General features: G+C 35.4%; 2 protein-coding genes and 1 long non-coding RNA gene across 4 annotated transcripts; 2 read left to right on the top strand and 1 right to left on the bottom strand.

The window, feature by feature from the left end:
* Positions 1–1622: 1622 nt before the first annotated feature.
* Positions 1623–3221, bottom strand: LOC131624117 (uncharacterized). Of its 2 annotated transcripts, none has more exons than XR_009290468.1 (3): positions 2826–3221; positions 2470–2532; positions 1623–2346 (listed from the first exon to the last, which is right to left on the bottom strand). It is a non-coding gene; the product is annotated as an uncharacterized LOC131624117 (long non-coding RNA). The 2 variants fall into 2 exon arrangements; XR_009290469.1 differs by having other exon boundaries at positions 2831–3221.
* Positions 3222–12420: 9199 nt separating this feature from the next.
* On the top strand, positions 12421–13030 carry LOC131624116 (probable histone H2B.1). The gene has a single exon (XM_058895100.1). It carries the CDS (start codon positions 12468–12470, stop codon positions 12912–12914), a length of 447 nt encoding a protein of 148 aa, XP_058751083.1. The 5' UTR covers positions 12421–12467; the 3' UTR covers positions 12915–13030.
* A 2850-nt stretch (positions 13031–15880) lies between these two features.
* On the top strand, positions 15881–16437 carry LOC131624145 (histone H4). Its single transcript, XM_058895122.1, has one exon. It carries the CDS (start codon positions 16005–16007, stop codon positions 16314–16316), a length of 312 nt encoding a protein of 103 aa, XP_058751105.1. The 5' UTR covers positions 15881–16004; the 3' UTR covers positions 16317–16437.
* Positions 16438–19610: the final 3173 nt, after the last annotated feature.

Below are 19610 nucleotides of genomic sequence, written 5' to 3'. Positions count from 1 at the left end.
CGCACTTCTATGCTCCTCTTCTCTTTTCACGTGTTTCTCTTCTCCAAATGTTGTAACCTTCTCTATTCCACAACTCCCTCTATTTTATTAAAAATGAAATAAAATTATTTTAATTAGTAATAGGGCCTACCAATGCACCCCCTATTTACTAATCTCAACTCAAGCCCAATTGCTTAATTCCTCATAATCCTCAATAATTCCAAATAATTCCCCATAATTCAATTAAATTAATTAAATTAAATTATGTAAATATGGAGTGTTACAACTCAAAGAATGTTCGGGTGGCAAAATGACACCCACGCCCACACCCGTTGGATTCGGGTTTTTTAACCCAAACCCGAACCCGCACAAAATTACATAAAATATATTTTTCTTATATATATATATATATATATATATATATATATATATAAGCGGGTGTGATTTTGGGTTTCGGGTGCGGGTTTTACACTACCCAAATCCGCACCCGAATCCAAACCCAAACTCAGTTGACTCGGGTTCGGGTAGGCCCCACGGGTATGGGTATGCTTGCCATTCCTAGTCACACCAACTTTTATGTAGTTTGAAGGATTGAAATTTTATGCAGTCACACCAACCTTTATGTAGTGCAACCCAATAATATTCCATTAGCCACTCCTCATTGTGGTCCATTGTCACCTGGAAACTGGTTTTTTTTACGGTCAAATCTGGTGACTAAATTTGTATTAGATTTCATAGTTTTCTCCTTCATAATGAATCTCATTTTTATCTCTGGTAGATAACAATGATCCTAACCTATAACAAGTTGCTCTCACCAATGTAGTAGTGAGTAAGATTCTAGTGCTGTTAATAGATTCCATAAGTATTAGAGTTTGACATAACTCATCCTTACAAAACTAGTTGCTAAGGTGGGGAGTGTCACTCTATATAAACTATTTCAATGCTCTATCTCCAATCAATGTGGGAGTTTAGGATCTTTCTTACACACCCCCTTACGCCAACACTCTTTTTGGGCTTGGTGCATGGATATTAACGATGGACGGTCCATGGTCCGATCGATAGGCTCTGATACCATATTAGAATTTGACCAAACTCATCCTTAAAAAATCGGTTGGTAAGGTGATGAGTGTTACTCTATATAAACTATTTCAATACTCTATCTCCAATCAATGTGTGACTTTAGGATCTTCTTAATACACCCCCTCACGCCCAACATTCTTTTGTGTTTGGTGCATGGATATTAACAGTGGGCGGCCCATGGTCCAATCGATAGGCTCATATACCATGTAGAAATTGAGAAAATATTATATATTTTATGAAGAATACATAAGAGGTATTTATAGACTATAAATCTATCTAAATAAGGGAAGGGTGATTATTCTTCCTATAAATGCTAATCTAGTCATAATGAATTGTACAGGATAGCAATGTGGGGAAATAGTCTCACATTGGATAGAAATGTGGTAACTTGAGAATATATAAGTGGAAGAACCCACACACCTATCACCTTAAGGTTTTAGGTGGATAAGTGGTGTGACTCTCACCAAGGTGCATAATTCCTAACTTTGTATCAATGCTCCTAGTAACTCCCCCCAACAAATGGTATTAGAGCCTTTGGTTCAAGAAAAAGACCAAAGGCTTATTTCAATAAATATAGCTACTTTAAAGTAGCTATAGTCAACATTTTACACTAATCATGCACACATGTCTTTATTCCTCACAGCTTGTTTCAATATGATGGAAACAACATTTTTAGGGTAAGCTTCTCATTCCACAAAAAGTGTACCATCAAAATAATATATGATGGTAAAGAATTAATTCAATCAAAGACTGAAACCAATTTTAAATCCACCAATTATACAGGTACCTGGTTAGTGTAAGTGTGTACAAAAGTTGAAGCATGATTCATAAGTAATACTTTGATAATTTTACTTACTGCATCTTTGGACTGGAAATACAAGAACAGATTTAACATTGCAGAAAGAAAAATACTTGAAGAATATAAGATCACACAAGCATCAAATATGAAAAATATAAAGAAAATGAGTAAATTAACATTTCAATGTTACACAAAAACCTTAAAGTTAAATGCATACCTGATGAGATTTAAACATTCAGAAAAACCGACACTTTAAGATGGATATGAAGTTGCCGTGTATGTACAACAAAATGTTTTTAACGTCAAGAGATTAAGAAAAAAAGTTAAACCATATCAGAACTGCAGCCCTGCATAAAGCTCAACCGAAACGAATAACAAACTGGTTCCCGAAGAAACAGGCTGCATCACCGACTCAAACCGCCACTTCCCACAAAATTCTGCTAACCAATCTGCATAACCACCACAAAAAGTTCCTGCAGAAAACAAAACTAAACAAAAACCAAAAGTCGGTTCAGCCAAAGTAAATAGTCTTTGTACCAAGATTCATAACACAACAATCTAACAACGAAGATTATAGAACAACAAAACATTGGTTGGAACTTGAAACATACCATATTGGAAAAGAACTTGCGACCGAGATCTCCTGAAACCCTAATCCCGTGGAAGGGTCGGATCTGGAAAAAAAGTCATGTTAATGAGAATTGACAATGGATAAGGTCAAAAATCATCAAGAAAACAGCTGCAGAGCAAAAACAACCAAAACCCTAGTTCATCATTTTCCCAATTTTACAAACCCTTCAGAAATTATCAGAAGAACATTGTTCATCAAACATCAAAACCTCAAACACAGATAAATCCCAATATTCATAAAAAAAACCTAAACAATTTGTTCATCATTTAACTTAAAATCAAAACCCTTCAGAATCGTGAGAGAGGAAGAGAGATCAAGAACAAAAACCAGAAATACCTCACCCGAGATTCAGATTCGTAGCTTTTGTCATCATCTTCATAGATCTTCAACCAACTCAACTCATTCATCTAAAATCTTTCAACATCGTTCATCACGAACCCAACAACATCAACATCACCATCATTGTGTTCATCATCGTCCTCAGCGCTCAACAGAACAAACCGTGTCAGGAAAGAATACAAATTGCATATGTAGGAAGAAGGAAGAAGGAAGAAGAAGAGGGAGAAGGAGGAAGAAGAGAGAAAGTGAAGGAAAGGACGAGAGAGAGAGGGAAAGAGTGTCAAAAGATATTTTTCTTTCAAATTTGTAAGAAGAAGAAGAAGGTGGTACAAAGAAGAAGAACGGAGGAAGAGAGAGAAAGAAGAAAAAAGTTTGTGGATGAAGAAAGAGAAAGGGTTTTGAAAATTAAAAGTGATATGATGAAGTAAATGTGAAAAAGCATCAAAATAGGTTTGCTTTGGTTGATTTGGAAACAAAAAGAGCTACGTGACATCAGCGTTTTGTTTATTCCTAACAACCAAAGGCAAAATTTAGTAATTATGTAGTTGTAATGGAACAAAGTGACATCATCGGTTGGAAAAAGTAAATTTTGGACAACAAATACCCCTATTTTAGACACATGGCAGATATAGAAGCAGGGACATAGTGGTGTTTTCCAGAACCATTTCCCTTCTTATATTATAGATGTATGAACTATAATTGTGCTGTAATCGTTCAAAAGAGACGTCAATTGGATGTAATTGTGCTCTTTTTTAATTTTATTTTTAATAGATTATAAAATATAATTGTATAATATTTTGTATTATATTTTAATAGGAAATTTTGTATAAATAGATGTGAACTATTTTCTCACATCTCTTCTTAATTTTTTTTTAAAATTTTGGTTGGTTTACATAAATATTTATGGGCATATTTTTCTGTGAGATATTGGATCGAACTCTAGTATGGTCGAAGGGTAGCTTCTTGGTTCGACAGGATTAAGCATGAAGTCGAAGGTTGTTCACATGCTTGTGTCGAAGATGCTAGGGTCGTTAGCATGTTAAATTAGGTTTTAGTGTTTAAACCCTAATTTGTTAAGTTAGCTTGTTTATTAAGTTGGCTTGTGTAATGGGCCTTGTGGAAAAAGCCCGTTAGTTAGTATGTTAGGTTTTATTATAAATAGCATACTAGTCTCTCATCATTGCTAAGCTGCAAATCCTAATTTAGGGTGAGAGAGGTTATTTGTTATTCTTATAAACTTGTAATCTTGTTTTAAGAGAAAGTAAAAGAATAGCAGTTATAACCAATATTTGTGTTCTCCTCTTCTTCCTTGTCCTTTATTCATCCCTTATTTTATACTTTGTTCGTGGCATTGTATTCACAACAAATTGGTGCGGTGAGCATGGAGAAGATGCCTTCAACAAAGTATGAGATTGAAAAGTTCACCGGAGTGAATGATTTCGGTCTGTGACGCTTGAAGATGAAAGCCCTACTGGTTCAGCAGGGTTGTTTGGAAGCGTTGAAGGGAGAGGCAGCCATGAATGCAGAATTGACGGCAGCGGAGAAGACGAATATGATCGAGAAAGCACACAACGCAATTTTGTTGAGCCTTGGTGATAAGGTTCTCCGGCAGGTATCAAAGGAGACGACGGCATCAGGGTTATGGGTAAAACTTGAAAGTTTGTATATGACCAAATCGCTGGTAAATCGACTCTACCTGAAGCAAGCTTTGTATTTATTCAAGATGATTGAAGACAAAGTATTGGCTGAGCAGTTGGATATGTTCAACAAGCTGATTCTTGATCTTGAAAATATTGATGTGAAGATCGATGATGAAGATCAAGCGCTGTTACTATTGTGTTCTTTGCTTCGATCACATGCTCACTTCAAAGAAACTCTCTTGTATGGAAGGGAGACCCTGACGTTTGAAGAAGTTCAATCAGCCTTGTACTCTAAGGACTTGAATGAACGAAAGGAGCATAAACCTTCGACTGTTGGCGAAGGTTTTGCCGTTAAAGGAAAACTCTTACGAAAGGATGGTAAGTTCGACAAGAAGAAAGGCAAAAGCCAGTTGAAGTCTTACAGTGGCGAAGCATCTGGCATTCGATGCTACCATTGTAAGAAGGAGGGTCACACAAGAAAGGTGTGCCCTGAACGCCTGAAATATCATGGAGGTAAGGATAATGGCAATGCTGTCATTGTTCAAGATGATTTCGAATCATCTGATGTTCTTGTGGTTTCAAGCAGTGACTCTAAGAAGGAGTGGATTATGGATTCAGGTTGCACTTGGCACATGACTCCAAACAAAGACTTGTTCGAGGAATTATGTGATCAAGATGGTGGATTAGTATTGCTGGGAAACAACAAGGCTTTCAAGATTGCAGGTGTTGGATCTGTGAGATTCAAGATCCATGATGAGTCAATAAGGTTGTTGACTGAAGTCAGGTATGTTCCTGATTTGAAGAGAAATCTGCTTTCTCTTGGTGAATTCGACAAGAAAGGATATGTTTTCCAAGGAGAGAAAAGTATCCTAAGAGTCATGAAGGGTTCGAAGGAAGTCTTGAGAGGCGTGAAGAAACAAGGCTTGTATACCCTTGAGGCTGAAGTTGTAAGTGGTTCGACAAATGTTTCATCCACGAAACCTTTGTCGAAAACAGAAATCTGGCACATGAGATTGGGCCATGTCAGTGAAAGGGGTCTGGTCGAATTAGGAAAACAAAATCTGTTTGGTGGAGACAAAGTCGAAAAGCTGAAGTTCTGTGAACCCTGTGTACTTGGAAAATCTTGCAGAGTGAAGTTCAACAAAGGCAAACAAAGAACACATGGATCCCTTGATTACATCCATGCTGATCTTTGGGGGTCTGCAAGGTGTCCATCACATTCAGGAGCAAGGTATTTTCTATCCATAGTAGATGATTATTCCAGAAAATTATGGGTATTCATCCAGAAGACTAAGGATGAAACTTTTGAGAATTTCAAAAGTTGGAAGACTCTGGTTGAAAATCAGACTGGCAGAAAGGTCAAGAGGTTGAGAACCGACAATGGCCTTGAATTTTGCAATGAGGCATTCGACAGTTTTTGTGCTGCCTCTGGTATTGCAAGGCACAAAACTACTGCAGGTACTCCATAGCAAAATGGTTTGGCTGAAAGGTTTAATCGAACTATTTTGGAGCGAGTCAGATGCATGTTGACTAGTACTGGACTAAAGAAGGTGTTCTGGGCTGTGGCTGTTTCGACAACAACATATCTGATAAACAGATGTCCTTCGACAGCATTAGATATGAAGACACCTGAAGAAGTTTGGTCGGGACATCCACCAGATCTCGACAAACTGAGAGTATTTGGCTGCGTAGCCTATGCTCACATTAGGCAAGACAAGGTCGAACCTAGAGCTCTGAAATGCATGTTCATGGGATACCCTGAAGGAGTCAAAGCTTATAGGCTATGGTGCCTAGAGCCAGGTCACAGGAGGTGTATCACCAGTCGAGATGTAGTTTTCAGTGAAGCTGAAATGGCTTTTAAGAAAATTGATGATGTTGATCGAAGTACAGAAACATCTGACGAAGAGCTGGAACAGGTAGAGATTCCTGTTGAGGTGGAGCATGTTGATGCTGAATTGCATATCCCTGATGAAGTCAAAGAAGCAGCAGAAGATGCTGAGGAAGTTGAGGAAACTGACGATGACTACCTATTGTCGAGAGATAGGTCGAGAAGAGTCATCAAGGCACCTCAGAGACTTGGGTATGCAGATCTTATAGCTTATGCCTTAAGCTCTGCAAGTGAGGTTCTAGACGAAGAACCTAGAGACTACAAGGAAGTTATGAGGAGTCGAAATAAGACTGAATGGCTGAAATCCATGGATGATGAGATGAAATCTCTTCATGATAATCATATTTGGGAACTGATCAAGAAACCTGCTGGGGCAAGGTTAGTCAGCTGTAAATGGATTTTCAAAGTTAAGGAAGGAATTGAAGGAGTGACGTCGAAAAGATACAAGGCAAGGTTAGTTGCAAGGGGTTTCACTCAGAAAGAAGGTGTCGACTTCAATGATGTGTTTTCTCCTATTGTGAAGCATAGGTCCATTCGAATGTTGCTTGCCACGGTGGCACAGTTCGATCTTGAACTGGAACAGATGGATGTGAAGACTGCGTTCTTGTATGGTGATCTAGATGAAACGATCCTGATGAGGCAACCTGAAGAGTATGTCGAAAAGGGGAAGGAAGATTGTGTGTGCAAGATAAAGAGATCTTTGTATGGGCTGAAACAATCTCCTCGACAGTGGAATAGGAGATTCGACAAGTTCATGGCACGCATAAGTTTCATTAGAAGTCAGTTCGACCACTGCGTTTACTTCAGATTTCGACCTGGTAATTCATTTGTTATTTTGTTGCTTTATGTGGATGATATTCTCATAGCAAGAAACAATGTTGAAGATGTGACGAGGGTGAAGGCTGAACTCAATAAGGAGTTCGATATGAAGGATCTGGGAGCTGCTTCCAGGATTCTTGGAATTGACATTCAAAGAGATAGAAAGAAGTCGAAGTTATGCTTATCTCAAGAGGCATATCTACGGAAGATTCTCGAAAAGTTTGGTATGTCGAATTCGAAGCCAGTTGTGACTCCAACAAACCCTCAATTCAAGCTGAGTATTGATCAGTGTCCCAGTACTGATGTCGAAAGAGCCTATATGAATAGCATCCCATATGCTAATATAGTTGGTTCTTTGATGTATGCTATGGTTTGTACTAGACCCGACATAGCATATGCAGTAAGTCTTGTAAGCAGGTACATGGCGAACCCTGGAAAGGCTCACTGGCAAGCATTGAAGTGGATTTTAAGGTACATAAATGGGTCTCTGAATAGATTCCTAATTTATGGTGGAGCCTTGGGTGAAGATAGTTAAGCAGTAATACAAGGATATGTCGACTATGATTATGCAGGTTGTATGGATTCCAGAAAATCTATTTCTGGATATGTTTTCACTATGTTTGGCACTGCAATTAGTTGGAAAGCAACACTTCAAAAGGTTGTTGCTCTATCAACCACTGAAGCGGAGTATATTTCCCTAACTGAAGCTGTGAAAGAAGCATTGTGGCTTGAAGGTTTTGCGAAGGAGCTGAAACTTCAAGGTCGAGGTATCACTGTTAAATGTGATAGTCAAAGTGCAATACACCTGTCGAAGAATTCAGCCTATCATGAGCGAACTAAGCACATTGATGTGAGGCTTCATTTCGTCAGAGGAGTACTCGAGCATGGAGAAGTCCAAGTGCTGAAGGTTTTGACTGAAGACAATGCTGCTGATATGATCACCAAGACATTGTCGAGTTGCAAGTTTTTCCACTGTATGCAGTTGATAAAGCTGCACGAAGAAAGCTAGTTTGTTTCCTTGATGTTGTAGAGTTAGATCCAAGGTGGAGATTTGAGAGATATTGGATCGAACTCTAGTATGGTCGAAGGGTAGCTTCTTGGTTCGACAGGATTAAGCATGAAGTCGAAGGTTGTTCACATGCTTGTGTCGAAGATGCTAGGGTCGTTAGCATGTTAAATTAGGTTTTAGTGTTTAAACCCTAATTTGTTAAGTTAGCTTGTTTATTAAGTTGGCTTGTGTAATGGGCCTTGTGGAAAAAGCCCGTTAGTTAGTATGTTAGGTTTTATTATAAATAGCATACTAGTCTCTCATCATTGCTAAGCTGCAAATCCTAATTTAGGGTGAGAGAGGTTATTTGTTATTCTTGTAAACTTGTAATCTTGTTTTAAGAGAAAGTAAAAGAATAGCAGTTATAACCAATATTTGTGTTCTCCTCTTATTCCTTGTCCTTTATTCATCCCTTATTTTATACTTTGTTCGTGGCATTGTATTCACAACATTTTCTAAGTCAAGAACCAAGTCTTTGATGAAAATTCGTTTTTAACGTGACTAGAGTTTCAAGCAATTGGAGACTAGCTTAAATATTTGGTTATTGGTAGAGATTAAAAAGGGTGATGAAAGAGTTAAAAGAATAGACAAACTTTGTTGGTTACAAAATCTATAGCAGAAGACTGTGATAAAATCCAACGTTGTTGGTTACCAATTAAGAATGGCAATCATGTTAGGGATATGATGTCTCAAACAGATAATATTGTTTTGATTGTTGTATGATTTTATATATTTTACAGTGTTAAGTGTTTTTATCTGTTTGTGTTGTTGTTTTAGATGCATTGGTCTTCGTTCCGCTGTAATCAAAAGTTGTTATCTATATTAAATGTAAAGTTTACAAAAAATGTAACAACATAATTAAATATCATCTAGAACTTATTTCAATATTGGGATAATGTTTTCATATTCCATTGATCACTCCTCATTGTGGTTCATTGTCACCTGGAAATTGATTTTTTTAAGGTCAAATGACTAAATCTGTGTTAGATTTCATGGTTTTCTCCTTCATAACTTTCATGCAGTTTTCGTTGAATAACTATCCTGATTCTAACATTGAACTTCACTTTTTATCTCTGGTAGCAAAATATGATCACTTTAAATCTGTGTCAAAGTTTAAGTTTCAGATCTCTTTTAATGTTTACATATAGAGTTCTTTGTTTGTGAAAACTTTTGAGTTGTAGTGTGCATGAGATTAAGGAGTGGTAGAATTTCCAAAGATTATCCTAATAGGACAATGAGAAAATATACTAGAATGGTGAATCCAAGAAATAAAAATAATAGAGAACACCCACCTAATACCTCAGGGGAAGACACATTCGTTACGAATTCGACAAAAGAAATTGTTTCCACAGCCAATAAGGCGGTTATACCGTCGATGGTACAAAATGGGGCAATATTATCCACGACAACAACACAGAGTCATCCTTTGAATCTTAAGCCAACAGTGCCCAACGATTTTAGGTCTTATATTCCCAGTTTCACGATGCCTATGAATGGTCGTGAACAACCATATAGTATGCCAATGTCGGTAATGGCAGATTTGCATACGAATGTGTCGATATTCGCTGACAATGCGATGACTACCCATTCGTTATTACAAGGGTCGGGATCACCCGTAAACAATTTCGATCAAAACACTTAACCCTTAGGCATGGGATTTTCTTCCCAAGCAATGTCAACAGTTACCACAATTTTTGTGATTGCGCTCGGGCATCAAATGGATGAGAGTAACCATGATATGGTTAATTTTCTCACCCGATAGATGGGTAACCATTTTGTTCCAGTGACATTAGTTGCTTCAGGTCTTGGTACTAAATCCCAAACCTCATTCCTTCTGAACTGCTCAAGCTCTTCTTGCATAGCATTAATCCATAACTCATCAGTCAAGGCCTCATTGACATTTCTTGGTTCAACTTTCGACGCAAAGCAGGAGTTTGACATAACTTTTCTTGACCTGGTTGTTACCCCTTTCTTCAGATCTCCTATGATTAGCTCCTTAGGATGATCTTTATGAATCTTGATAGAGGATCCTTTGTCAACTCTCTTAGTGTTTGCAGCTTTTACATTATCACTTGAGTCAGCAACAGTAACATCCAAAGGAGGAGATGTTTCAACATTCTCAGCAGGAGCAGATGTTTCTGAGTAATCCAGAGGGAATAATGTTCCAACATCTTCTGTGACAATATTTTCTTTAGGAGAGTCATCAACCATAACATTTATTAACTTTATCATCACCCTTGTTCTTGTGTTAAACACTCAGTATGCTTTACTATTGACAGAGTACCCTAGAAATATACCCTCATCACTTTTCGGGTCCATTTTCCTCCTTTGATCACGATCAGCCAGAATGTAGCATTTACTTCTAAACACATGGAAGTATTTCACAGTTGGTTTCTTCCATTTCCTTAATTCATAGAGAGTAACTGGTGTTCCAGATCAGATGGTCACTCTGTTGTGGATTTAACACGCAGTGTTCATAGCTACAACCCAGAAGTAATATAGGAGTTTCTTAGCATGAAGCATGACCCTTGCATACTCTTGGATAGTCATATTTTTTTCGTTCCACCATCCCATTTTTTTGAGGAATAATAGGTGATGAGAACTCATAACTTATTCCTTTAGTAGAACAGAACTCTTCAAATTTGTAGTTCTCAAATTCGTTCCCATGGTCACTTTTGATTTTGACCACATTGCACCCTTTCTCTCTTTAAAGACTTCAAAGACATCCGACTTTTCTCTGATGAAACTCACCCAGGTGAATCTAGAGAAATCATCCACAACAACATAGGCATACTTATTTCCTCAAAGACTTTCAACCTGCATAGGTCCCATTTAGGTCCATGTGAAGTAACTCAAGGGCCTTAGACGTGGTAGTCAGATGTTGAAGCTTCTTATGGGACATCCTTGTTTGTTTCCCAATTTGACATTCACCACAGATCTTTTCTTCATCAATCTTCAATTTGGGAATGTCTCTGACAACTTCACTAGATATGACCTTCTTCATACCCTTCCGGTAGAGATGTCCAAGATTTTGATGCCATACTTTAGCTTCATCCTCATTTGACATCAAGCAGGTTGAGAAGCATTCAGTTTCTTAAGGAGATATATAGTAGTTATCTTAAGATCTGGTTCCCTTCATGACAACTCCACCTTCTCCGTTTGTCACAGCACATTCAGACTGGTTAAAGTTAACTTTGAGACCTTAGTCACATAGTTAACTAATGTTAATCAGATTTGCAGTTAGCCCTTTAACTACCGGATATAATGTTCAAGTGAAATACTTTTCCAAACTTGTATAATTTAAATGGACAACTAGAAAAATTAATTCTAGAGCATAATAATAATAACACAAAAATTAACTAACAAGAACACCAAATTTTTAATGTTGTTCATTCAAAGTTAGAGAATAAAAACTACGAGATTTAGTCTAGTATAACCTTTCACAAATTCATTACAAACTTAATACAATGAGATCATGATAGACTTAACTACGCGATATAATGGTACACTTAAAGAAACAAAACTATAAATTACAGTTATAACTTAGAAATTTGTGTTGCTCTTTTTGTGTTAAGAAATAGTTTCCTTTTTGTTAAGAGAAAATGTTTTAAGTATTGGTGCTAACATAATAATTATTTTTAATTTTTTATTAAAAAATATAATAATTGCATTTCTTTGAATCAAAACCGTTTAAAAAATCGGCTCCAATTCAATCTAGTTTTACTCTAATTTTGACATACCTACAATTTTGTAAGGTTTATGGGCAAGAGTCATCTCCGATTCTCGATCTTGAACGGGATGGTTATATCTAATTTTTAAAATATTATTACAAATAATAAGTTAATTACCTTAAATTATAGTACATATCTTAAAACATACTAGTAAGATACTATATTCATGTCATTTTTAAAAAACTAAAACTTACAGGCCATTCAATAATTATTTTTAATTTAATATTAAAACTTAAACAAATACTACAAATTAAATATACAATTAAAGACCTTAAAACTCACTAATTAAACTCATGTGCTAAATAATCGTGACCGTCTATCATCATGTCTCAATGAAAACCAGCGTAAAGGGTAAAGAAGTACCACGTCATCGATCCGCGTATAAGCACACAAGCCAATAGCTGCCCGAGAATCTTCTTCTATATAAATCACCGCAACATTTAGTTATCAACCAAATCAAATTCCAAACCCTAAATTTTTCTCCAAATTATCAATTACAGTATTTCAATTTCAATGGCGCCAAAGGGAGAGAAGAAGCCCGCGGAGAAGAAACCCGTAGAGGAGAAGAAGTCCACCATAGCAGAGAAAGCTCCTGCTGAGAAGAAGCCAAAGGCCGGAAAGAAGCTACCTAAGGACGGTGGTGCCGCCGCCGGAGACAAGAAAAAGAAGAGAAACAAGAAGAGCGTGGAGACATACAAGATCTACATCTTCAAAGTTCTGAAGCAAGTTCACCCTGACATTGGTATCTCAAGCAAGGCCATGGGTATCATGAACAGTTTCATCAACGACATTTTCGAGAAGCTTGCTGGTGAATCTTCGAGACTTGCGAGATACAACAAGAAGCCAACGATAACTTCAAGGGAAATTCAGACTGCGGTTAGGCTTGTTCTTCCTGGAGAATTGGCCAAACATGCTGTCTCTGAAGGAACAAAAGCTGTGACTAAGTTTACCAGTTCTTAAATGTAGTGCCATTTCTAGGGTTGTTTACGAAGTGGTTTAGGATGAAGTTTATTTCTCTTGGTATCAATTAGTGTGTAATTTTCTTTTAAAAATCTAATGATAATCTTGTGTATGAATCGATTTGTTGTTATCTTTTAAAGTTGTTACCTCTAATAAATTTTCTAGTCGATTTTGTAAAACATAAACTACAGAAATTTTTGACTCTAAGCACTTGATGCTATTCTGATCATTTGAAGGCATTATACTCCAATGTGAAGATAGATAGTGGCGGTAATGGACTGGTTTGTTGATTTAGAGGAAAGTTGGTAACTTTCACTAGTGCTTATTTTCTAAAAGTGCTTGGGCGGGAAAACAATGGTGAGTAAATTAATCCTCAAAGTCAGTTGTCTGATTATTGTCCATTCCCGTTTGTTCATTCGATTTTGAAGACCCTGTTTCAAGGTCATTTGTACTCTGCACATTTTCACATAAGTTGTGTGAAATGTGGATGATTCATTGGGTGACTATGAAGATTCTCTATAGGAAGGCTGGTAATTGGGCAAGTGCCGACGACATCGATCTCTTTCTTATGTGGATTTTTCTCATGAAGGACAACATCAATTAGGTGAAATTCATAATTGATCACATAATGTTCTGCAAGGCTAACCCCGGTCGTCCCTTGTTTTACCGTTCTCTCACCCAAACTATTCTTGATAGAAATGGTATTTTGTCTGCTAGTATTAGGATGAAGACATGGTTTATTATTATTAGGTTAGGTTATGTTGGATTTATGAAGACAAGTTCATCCCCTCCTCTGAAGCTCTTGAAGGTTTTGTTCCTTGGAAGGAGATTCATGTTGCTTATGTTGTTGATACACCGACCCCTACTATTAAAGCTAATTTTTATGAGTATGTTGTGATGATGCTCAAGTTGTTACCATTGCTAAAGAAAAGGGTCAAATTGTTAGCGAAAAGTGCCAGAGGAAAGGATCATTGAAAGCATGTGATATCACTAATGAAGGCTTTCAATTGAAAGATATACTGTATTAATCTATGGCCAATTGACGAAGTTATCAATAAACACTTCACCACCAAAATTAAGGGACTTGTTAAAAGACGTAAATACATTGGGAGTTGAATCTAGGGTATTGAATGCTAATTTCTTGCATAATTTATGTTTGGATTCATATTTAAAAAAGGGAAAAAAAGGAAATGACACTGTAAAATATTTTTACACTGTCAACCAATGAGAGACATGTATCATAATAAAACCCATTTTTAATTTTAAAAAACTATAATTACATGGCAAATTAAAGCATTTTGATTGGTCGTATGTGTAAAACTGATTTACACTGACAGTGCCCTATCCTTAAACTCTTTAAAAAAATATTCAATAATAAATTACCGTGTAGAAGTCAAACATTTGATTAAAAAATTATAAAGACTAAACTTAACGGTTGAATGATAAATTAATTTATAACTTATGACTGACGGCTAATAGTTTATACTGTAGTTTATAGTTGATGAGTGATGACCGATAGCTGATAAACTTTGATGCATGAGTACTTATAATATGGTAAAGTATCGTACCAGGTCTGCACCTGTACATGGTACACGTACCGTACTCGTGGTACTTCATTTTTTCTCATTATTTAATTTCGAGTGAAATTTGTTGTTTTCTCAAATATCAATATATTTATGTATTTTAATTTCTTCATTGTTGAATCTTAACATTAATTTTGATTTATGCTTTATAATTATGTTTTGCTGTGAACTTAACAATCTAGTTCTCTACGCATATATTTTATAGAAAACTCTTACATTTTATCAACGTATCTCAACCTTGATTTTTTTTAAATAACTTATCTCGTACCGGTACCAGTACTTACACCGGGTACAGTACTCATACTTATGCATCAAAGGATAAGCTAATTAAAATGTTTGGTAAAATTAGTTTTTTTTTTGAAACAGCAAACTAATTTATTAAAAAGCACAGGGCATGAGCCATGCCAAAATCCTTAACTTATATTACAAACTGCTATCAAAATAGCATCCATACCAGACCACTAAAACAGAAAAATACACCACTACCACATAATGTGACATCAGGATCCAATCCATCCTAGAACCGAAATTCATGTTAGATGCACAAGATCCAGAAAATTTTCTACACTCTACAATTGCTATATTGATATCCATATCAGCAGAACTGCCAGCATTCCATAACCTTTACAAAGAAGCCGACAAAGGAAACGCGGACAAAGCAGAAAACCTCCACCCGCGAACTCCAACATCGCTACATCGATTCAGTCAAACTGCTATATTCAACTCCAATAACTGACAGTAGGGAAGCCAAAGCTGCTAAATTAGTTGTTTAACTAATTGATAAATGTAAAATGACATAAAAAATATTTCTTAATTAATAATTAAATTTATATTTAAATTAATTAAAATTTATAAAGGTATTAATAAAAGAAAAAATGATAAGCTATAAGCTATGAGCTAAAACACTATTTAAAATAGCGTCTGAAGAATAAACTACTATAAATTAATAAAATAAATTATAAATTCGTGATGAAAAGACTGTTATATTAAACAAGTCTTTTACTATCATACGAACTTATAAACTATTACTAGTATAAGTTCAAAAAATATTGTTTGGGCAAATTATAATTTTAAAATCAAAATCATGCTCCAAATTGAAACAAAACAAATGCTAAATTTTTTTGAAGAAAAAGAATAAATTAACTTTAAGAAAATGCAATCAATTTTATTTTTTTAGAGATAATCCTGAATCTGAGTGGTCATGATCGACACTGTCCTTCAAAAATCAAAAGTCAATCTCCGCCATCAAATGAAAATTGCTTTAGCGCCACACCGAAAGTAGAAATCCACCGTGGCGGTCCGCGTGATGCCCATTTTTCACAATAATTTCTTATCCAACGGTTCACATCATCAAGTAGGTCTTTCACACGGATAGCTATCCTAACCAACGGCAAAGCATTAATCCTCTCAAATTCTATATAAAATTGTAACAACATTGAGTAAAGTAAGCATCGAAAATTCAGAAGTTCCAACTAAGAAACTAGATCTTGCAAGTAATCAATCAGCGATGTCAGGAAGAGGTAAAGGAGGAAAGGGTCTTGGAAAGGGCGGTGCAAAGCGTCATCGTAAAGTTCTTAGAGATAACATTCAAGGAATCACCAAACCTGCTATTCGTCGTCTTGCTAGACGTGGTGGTGTGAAGCGTATAAGTGGTTTGATCTATGAGGAAACTCGTGGTGTTCTCAAGATTTTTCTTGAAAATGTTATTCGTGATGCTGTCACTTACACTGAACATGCTCGCCGCAAGACAGTAACTGCCATGGATGTTGTTTATGCGCTCAAGAGGCAAGGCAGGACCCTTTACGGTTTTGGGGGTTAGGTTGTATTAGTAATTAGTCATTTGTAATGACTTGTTTAATTAATCTCAGCTTGTTGAGTCTTCGTATATGTGTAATTGTTGCTTAATTAGTGTTCACAGTTGATCTTTGTATCTTCTTAAACTTGCAATATCAAAATCACTTTGGTTGAGTAAAACTAATTTAAGAATTGGATTCTATGTTGAAAATGAAAAACCTTTGAACATTGTAGCTTGGATGATGACTAATAATTAAAGATTTATTAAGATGATAGAGCAGTTAGGGCCAAAGCATCTGACTTTGATGAATTAGAACATTTCAGAACTCCACTTTTTACTTGGATGGATAGTATTACATATTTCTCTACAGCACAGCATTACTTACAGGATTCGAAGAGATGCCCATTGTTGTTATTAAGTAAAGGTATGAAGTATATGTTAACCGTTGATGAGTGCAACAGAATAAATAGCTGTAACCCAAAATTGTGTATGTGATGGTTGATACACTTATGATTCAGATCCTCTGCTGCATTTTTCCTCCTACTCAATTTCTGGCCATTGAATTTGATCTAAGGGGTAGCGAAATCATTTTTTTTAATCGGGAGATGCCTAAATAAAAAGCTTACAGATTTTGACTCAATAGTTAAAAGGATGTTTAGGCACCCAAATACTTCAGGAGTGACCAATATTAGATTTGAGTGTAAATTCTGCATATAATTAGAGGTTGTGTCTAGGCATGGCGAGTTTCAACCTTAAAAATTATAGGAAGTGTGGGAGGAGAGTTTAAATGGTTTAGTTGAGAGGGATTAGAAAAATGAACTTGTACAACTATAATGTTCATAGTCATTTCATTTCTTTCAAGTATATCCCTAGACAACTTGAACATAGGGGGTAAGCGAGGGGTAAGAGATCTGGTACAACTATAGTTATTGGAACGTAGCTGAAGATTTTACAAAGGAGATAGCGAGCATCTTTCTTGAGATGCTTTATTGTGGATCAAAACAAAATGAATCCAGAGGGTTAATGACTTACATCACAATTTTGTGGTTGTGAAAAAGCTTCCTATGACTACAATATTCGATAAGGTAAAATATTAGTTACTATGTTCCAAAATAAGTGTGGTTGACACTTTCACATATATTAAGAAACTATAATCAATGAAATAAAAAAAAATTGTGACTTTATCAAATTAATTCTTAAAAGAATTTATTAGAGGGTATAATTAAAAAAATAAAAATAAAATTATAGTGGTAATTTAAAATGACAAATATATATTTTTTAAAATTTGACACTTATTTTAAGACGGAGAGAGTAATTGTTAAAATTTGTTGAAAATATATATGTTGAATAAGTCTCACATTGTTTAATTTTGTGAATGAAGGATCCCAAGACTATATATAGGATAAGTTCTTTGAAGTCTCACATCACTTAGTTTTGTAAATGAATAGAGAATTAAACGTTATATATAGAATTCAAGCTTTTTCGTTACAAGATGCATCATTCAAAAACACTTTAAACTTGTATTTGACTTTATTTGTTTTCTTATACTCTTGTATTAGAGTGTTGTTAGATATAGTTAAATATTTATTTTGGAATGTGTGAGTGTACTGGGGTCTGGGTTAGTTGATGGTATATTATGTGTTGTAATAATTTCCAGATAGTGTTATATTTTCGTTGTCTATTAACAATGCTCGTGGTTTTTTCTCCAAATTTTGAAGTTTCTGCGTTATATACTTGTATTGTGATTGTGTTCCTCTTTTTTTCTTCTATGCTTTGGTTTTCCCCAACATTAATAAAGGTATTGCAAATTAAGGGGCTTAACTGAGTGTGATGAGGATTAATCCATCACTCACTAAGTACACAAAGTGTTGATTATATTCATATTAAGACAAAGTAGAACATTATATGTGGAAATTCAAAATGGGTTTTAGGCTTAACTGTTTATCATGAGTAGTTGAGTAAAGTGTGAGGGTAGTGGCTACAACATTACGATTTAAGGGTAATATTGTAAATTGAGCCGTAGTATTTTATATAATTTTTGTAACATTATAACCATAATAATTAGACTAAATTAAAGGGAGCTATAATTACTCATAGTCGTCGAGGTGGACATCATTGGCCGAACTACGGTAACAAATATAGATTGTGTTCATTGTCTTTTACTTTTGGTTCTCTTTATTATTCTATAATGGTTGTTGTTCTAACAAATGGTATCATATGAATATTAACTCTAGTGTGAAATTCGAGGTGATAAGGTTCGACGAGACGAGTAATTTTAGATTATGGCAAATGAGAGTTAATGATCTGTTGGCTTAATAAAGTTTACAGAAGGTTCTGCGTGAGACAAAATTGATGGACATGAAGGATACCAGTTGAGTAGAGATGAAGGAGAAGGCCACGTGAATGATTCACCTATCCGTTTTAGACGAGGTGATGTATGATATCTTGGACCTTACGACACCGAAGATGTTTAGAACAAATTGAAGATGTAGTATATGTCAGAGATGTTGATGAATAAATTATTTGTAATATGTCTATGTTTTCAACAATTTAATCATCGATCTAGTGAGGCTTGAGATGAAGATTGATGACGAAGAAAAAACAATTATTTTGTTGTGCTCATTTATAAGTTCTTACTACCACTTGATGACTACTCTTACCTACGAGAAAGACATTATAAATCTTGATGTGATTAATGTTACATTTTTAAAAGAGACAAAGTGTAAAGGAAGAAACTCAAGGCAACAATTTGTATGTGAGATGTGATCAAGATCGTGGGCGAAACAATGGTAAAGTAGGTTTTTGGAAAAAGGAGATATAAATCCAAGAATCGAAAAACATCTGAGTGTTATTGTTGCAAATAAATTGAACATTGGAAGAAGGATTGTCCAAACAAAAAACATGGCTCATACAAGTCTGCAAATGTGGTTCAAATTGATGATTATGTCAATGAAGCAAATATATTGTTTGTTTCATCCAGCAAATGCACAAATGCGTGGATTTTTGTTAGTTCCATGGTTTTGTGGTTGACAACAATATTGCTAAAACATGGTTCTTAACAGAAGTTGAGCAAGATGTCATAACATCTTGATCAATACTGATACAAAGGAATTAATCTTATATAGAATACATATGTTCTAACATATGTCATGACATTCTGAACCAGAACATCAGTACAAGCTGTTTTAAATTTGGACAGTTTTTATTTGATTTTTTGATATTTCTTTTAAGATATATCTCAATAATATTCACAAGTCAAGAAGATTTAAATCTGTAACTTTAGAATCAAATCACATCATAATTAAAGTTTCTAAAATT

Source organism: Vicia villosa, unplaced genomic scaffold, assembly GCF_029867415.1.
Source record: "Vicia villosa cultivar HV-30 ecotype Madison, WI unplaced genomic scaffold, Vvil1.0 ctg.000106F_1_1, whole genome shotgun sequence".
Classification (NCBI taxonomy): domain Eukaryota; kingdom Viridiplantae; phylum Streptophyta; class Magnoliopsida; order Fabales; family Fabaceae; genus Vicia; species Vicia villosa.
The sequence above is the reverse complement of the archived record's forward strand: the minus strand, read 5'-3'. Positions and strand labels throughout refer to the sequence as shown.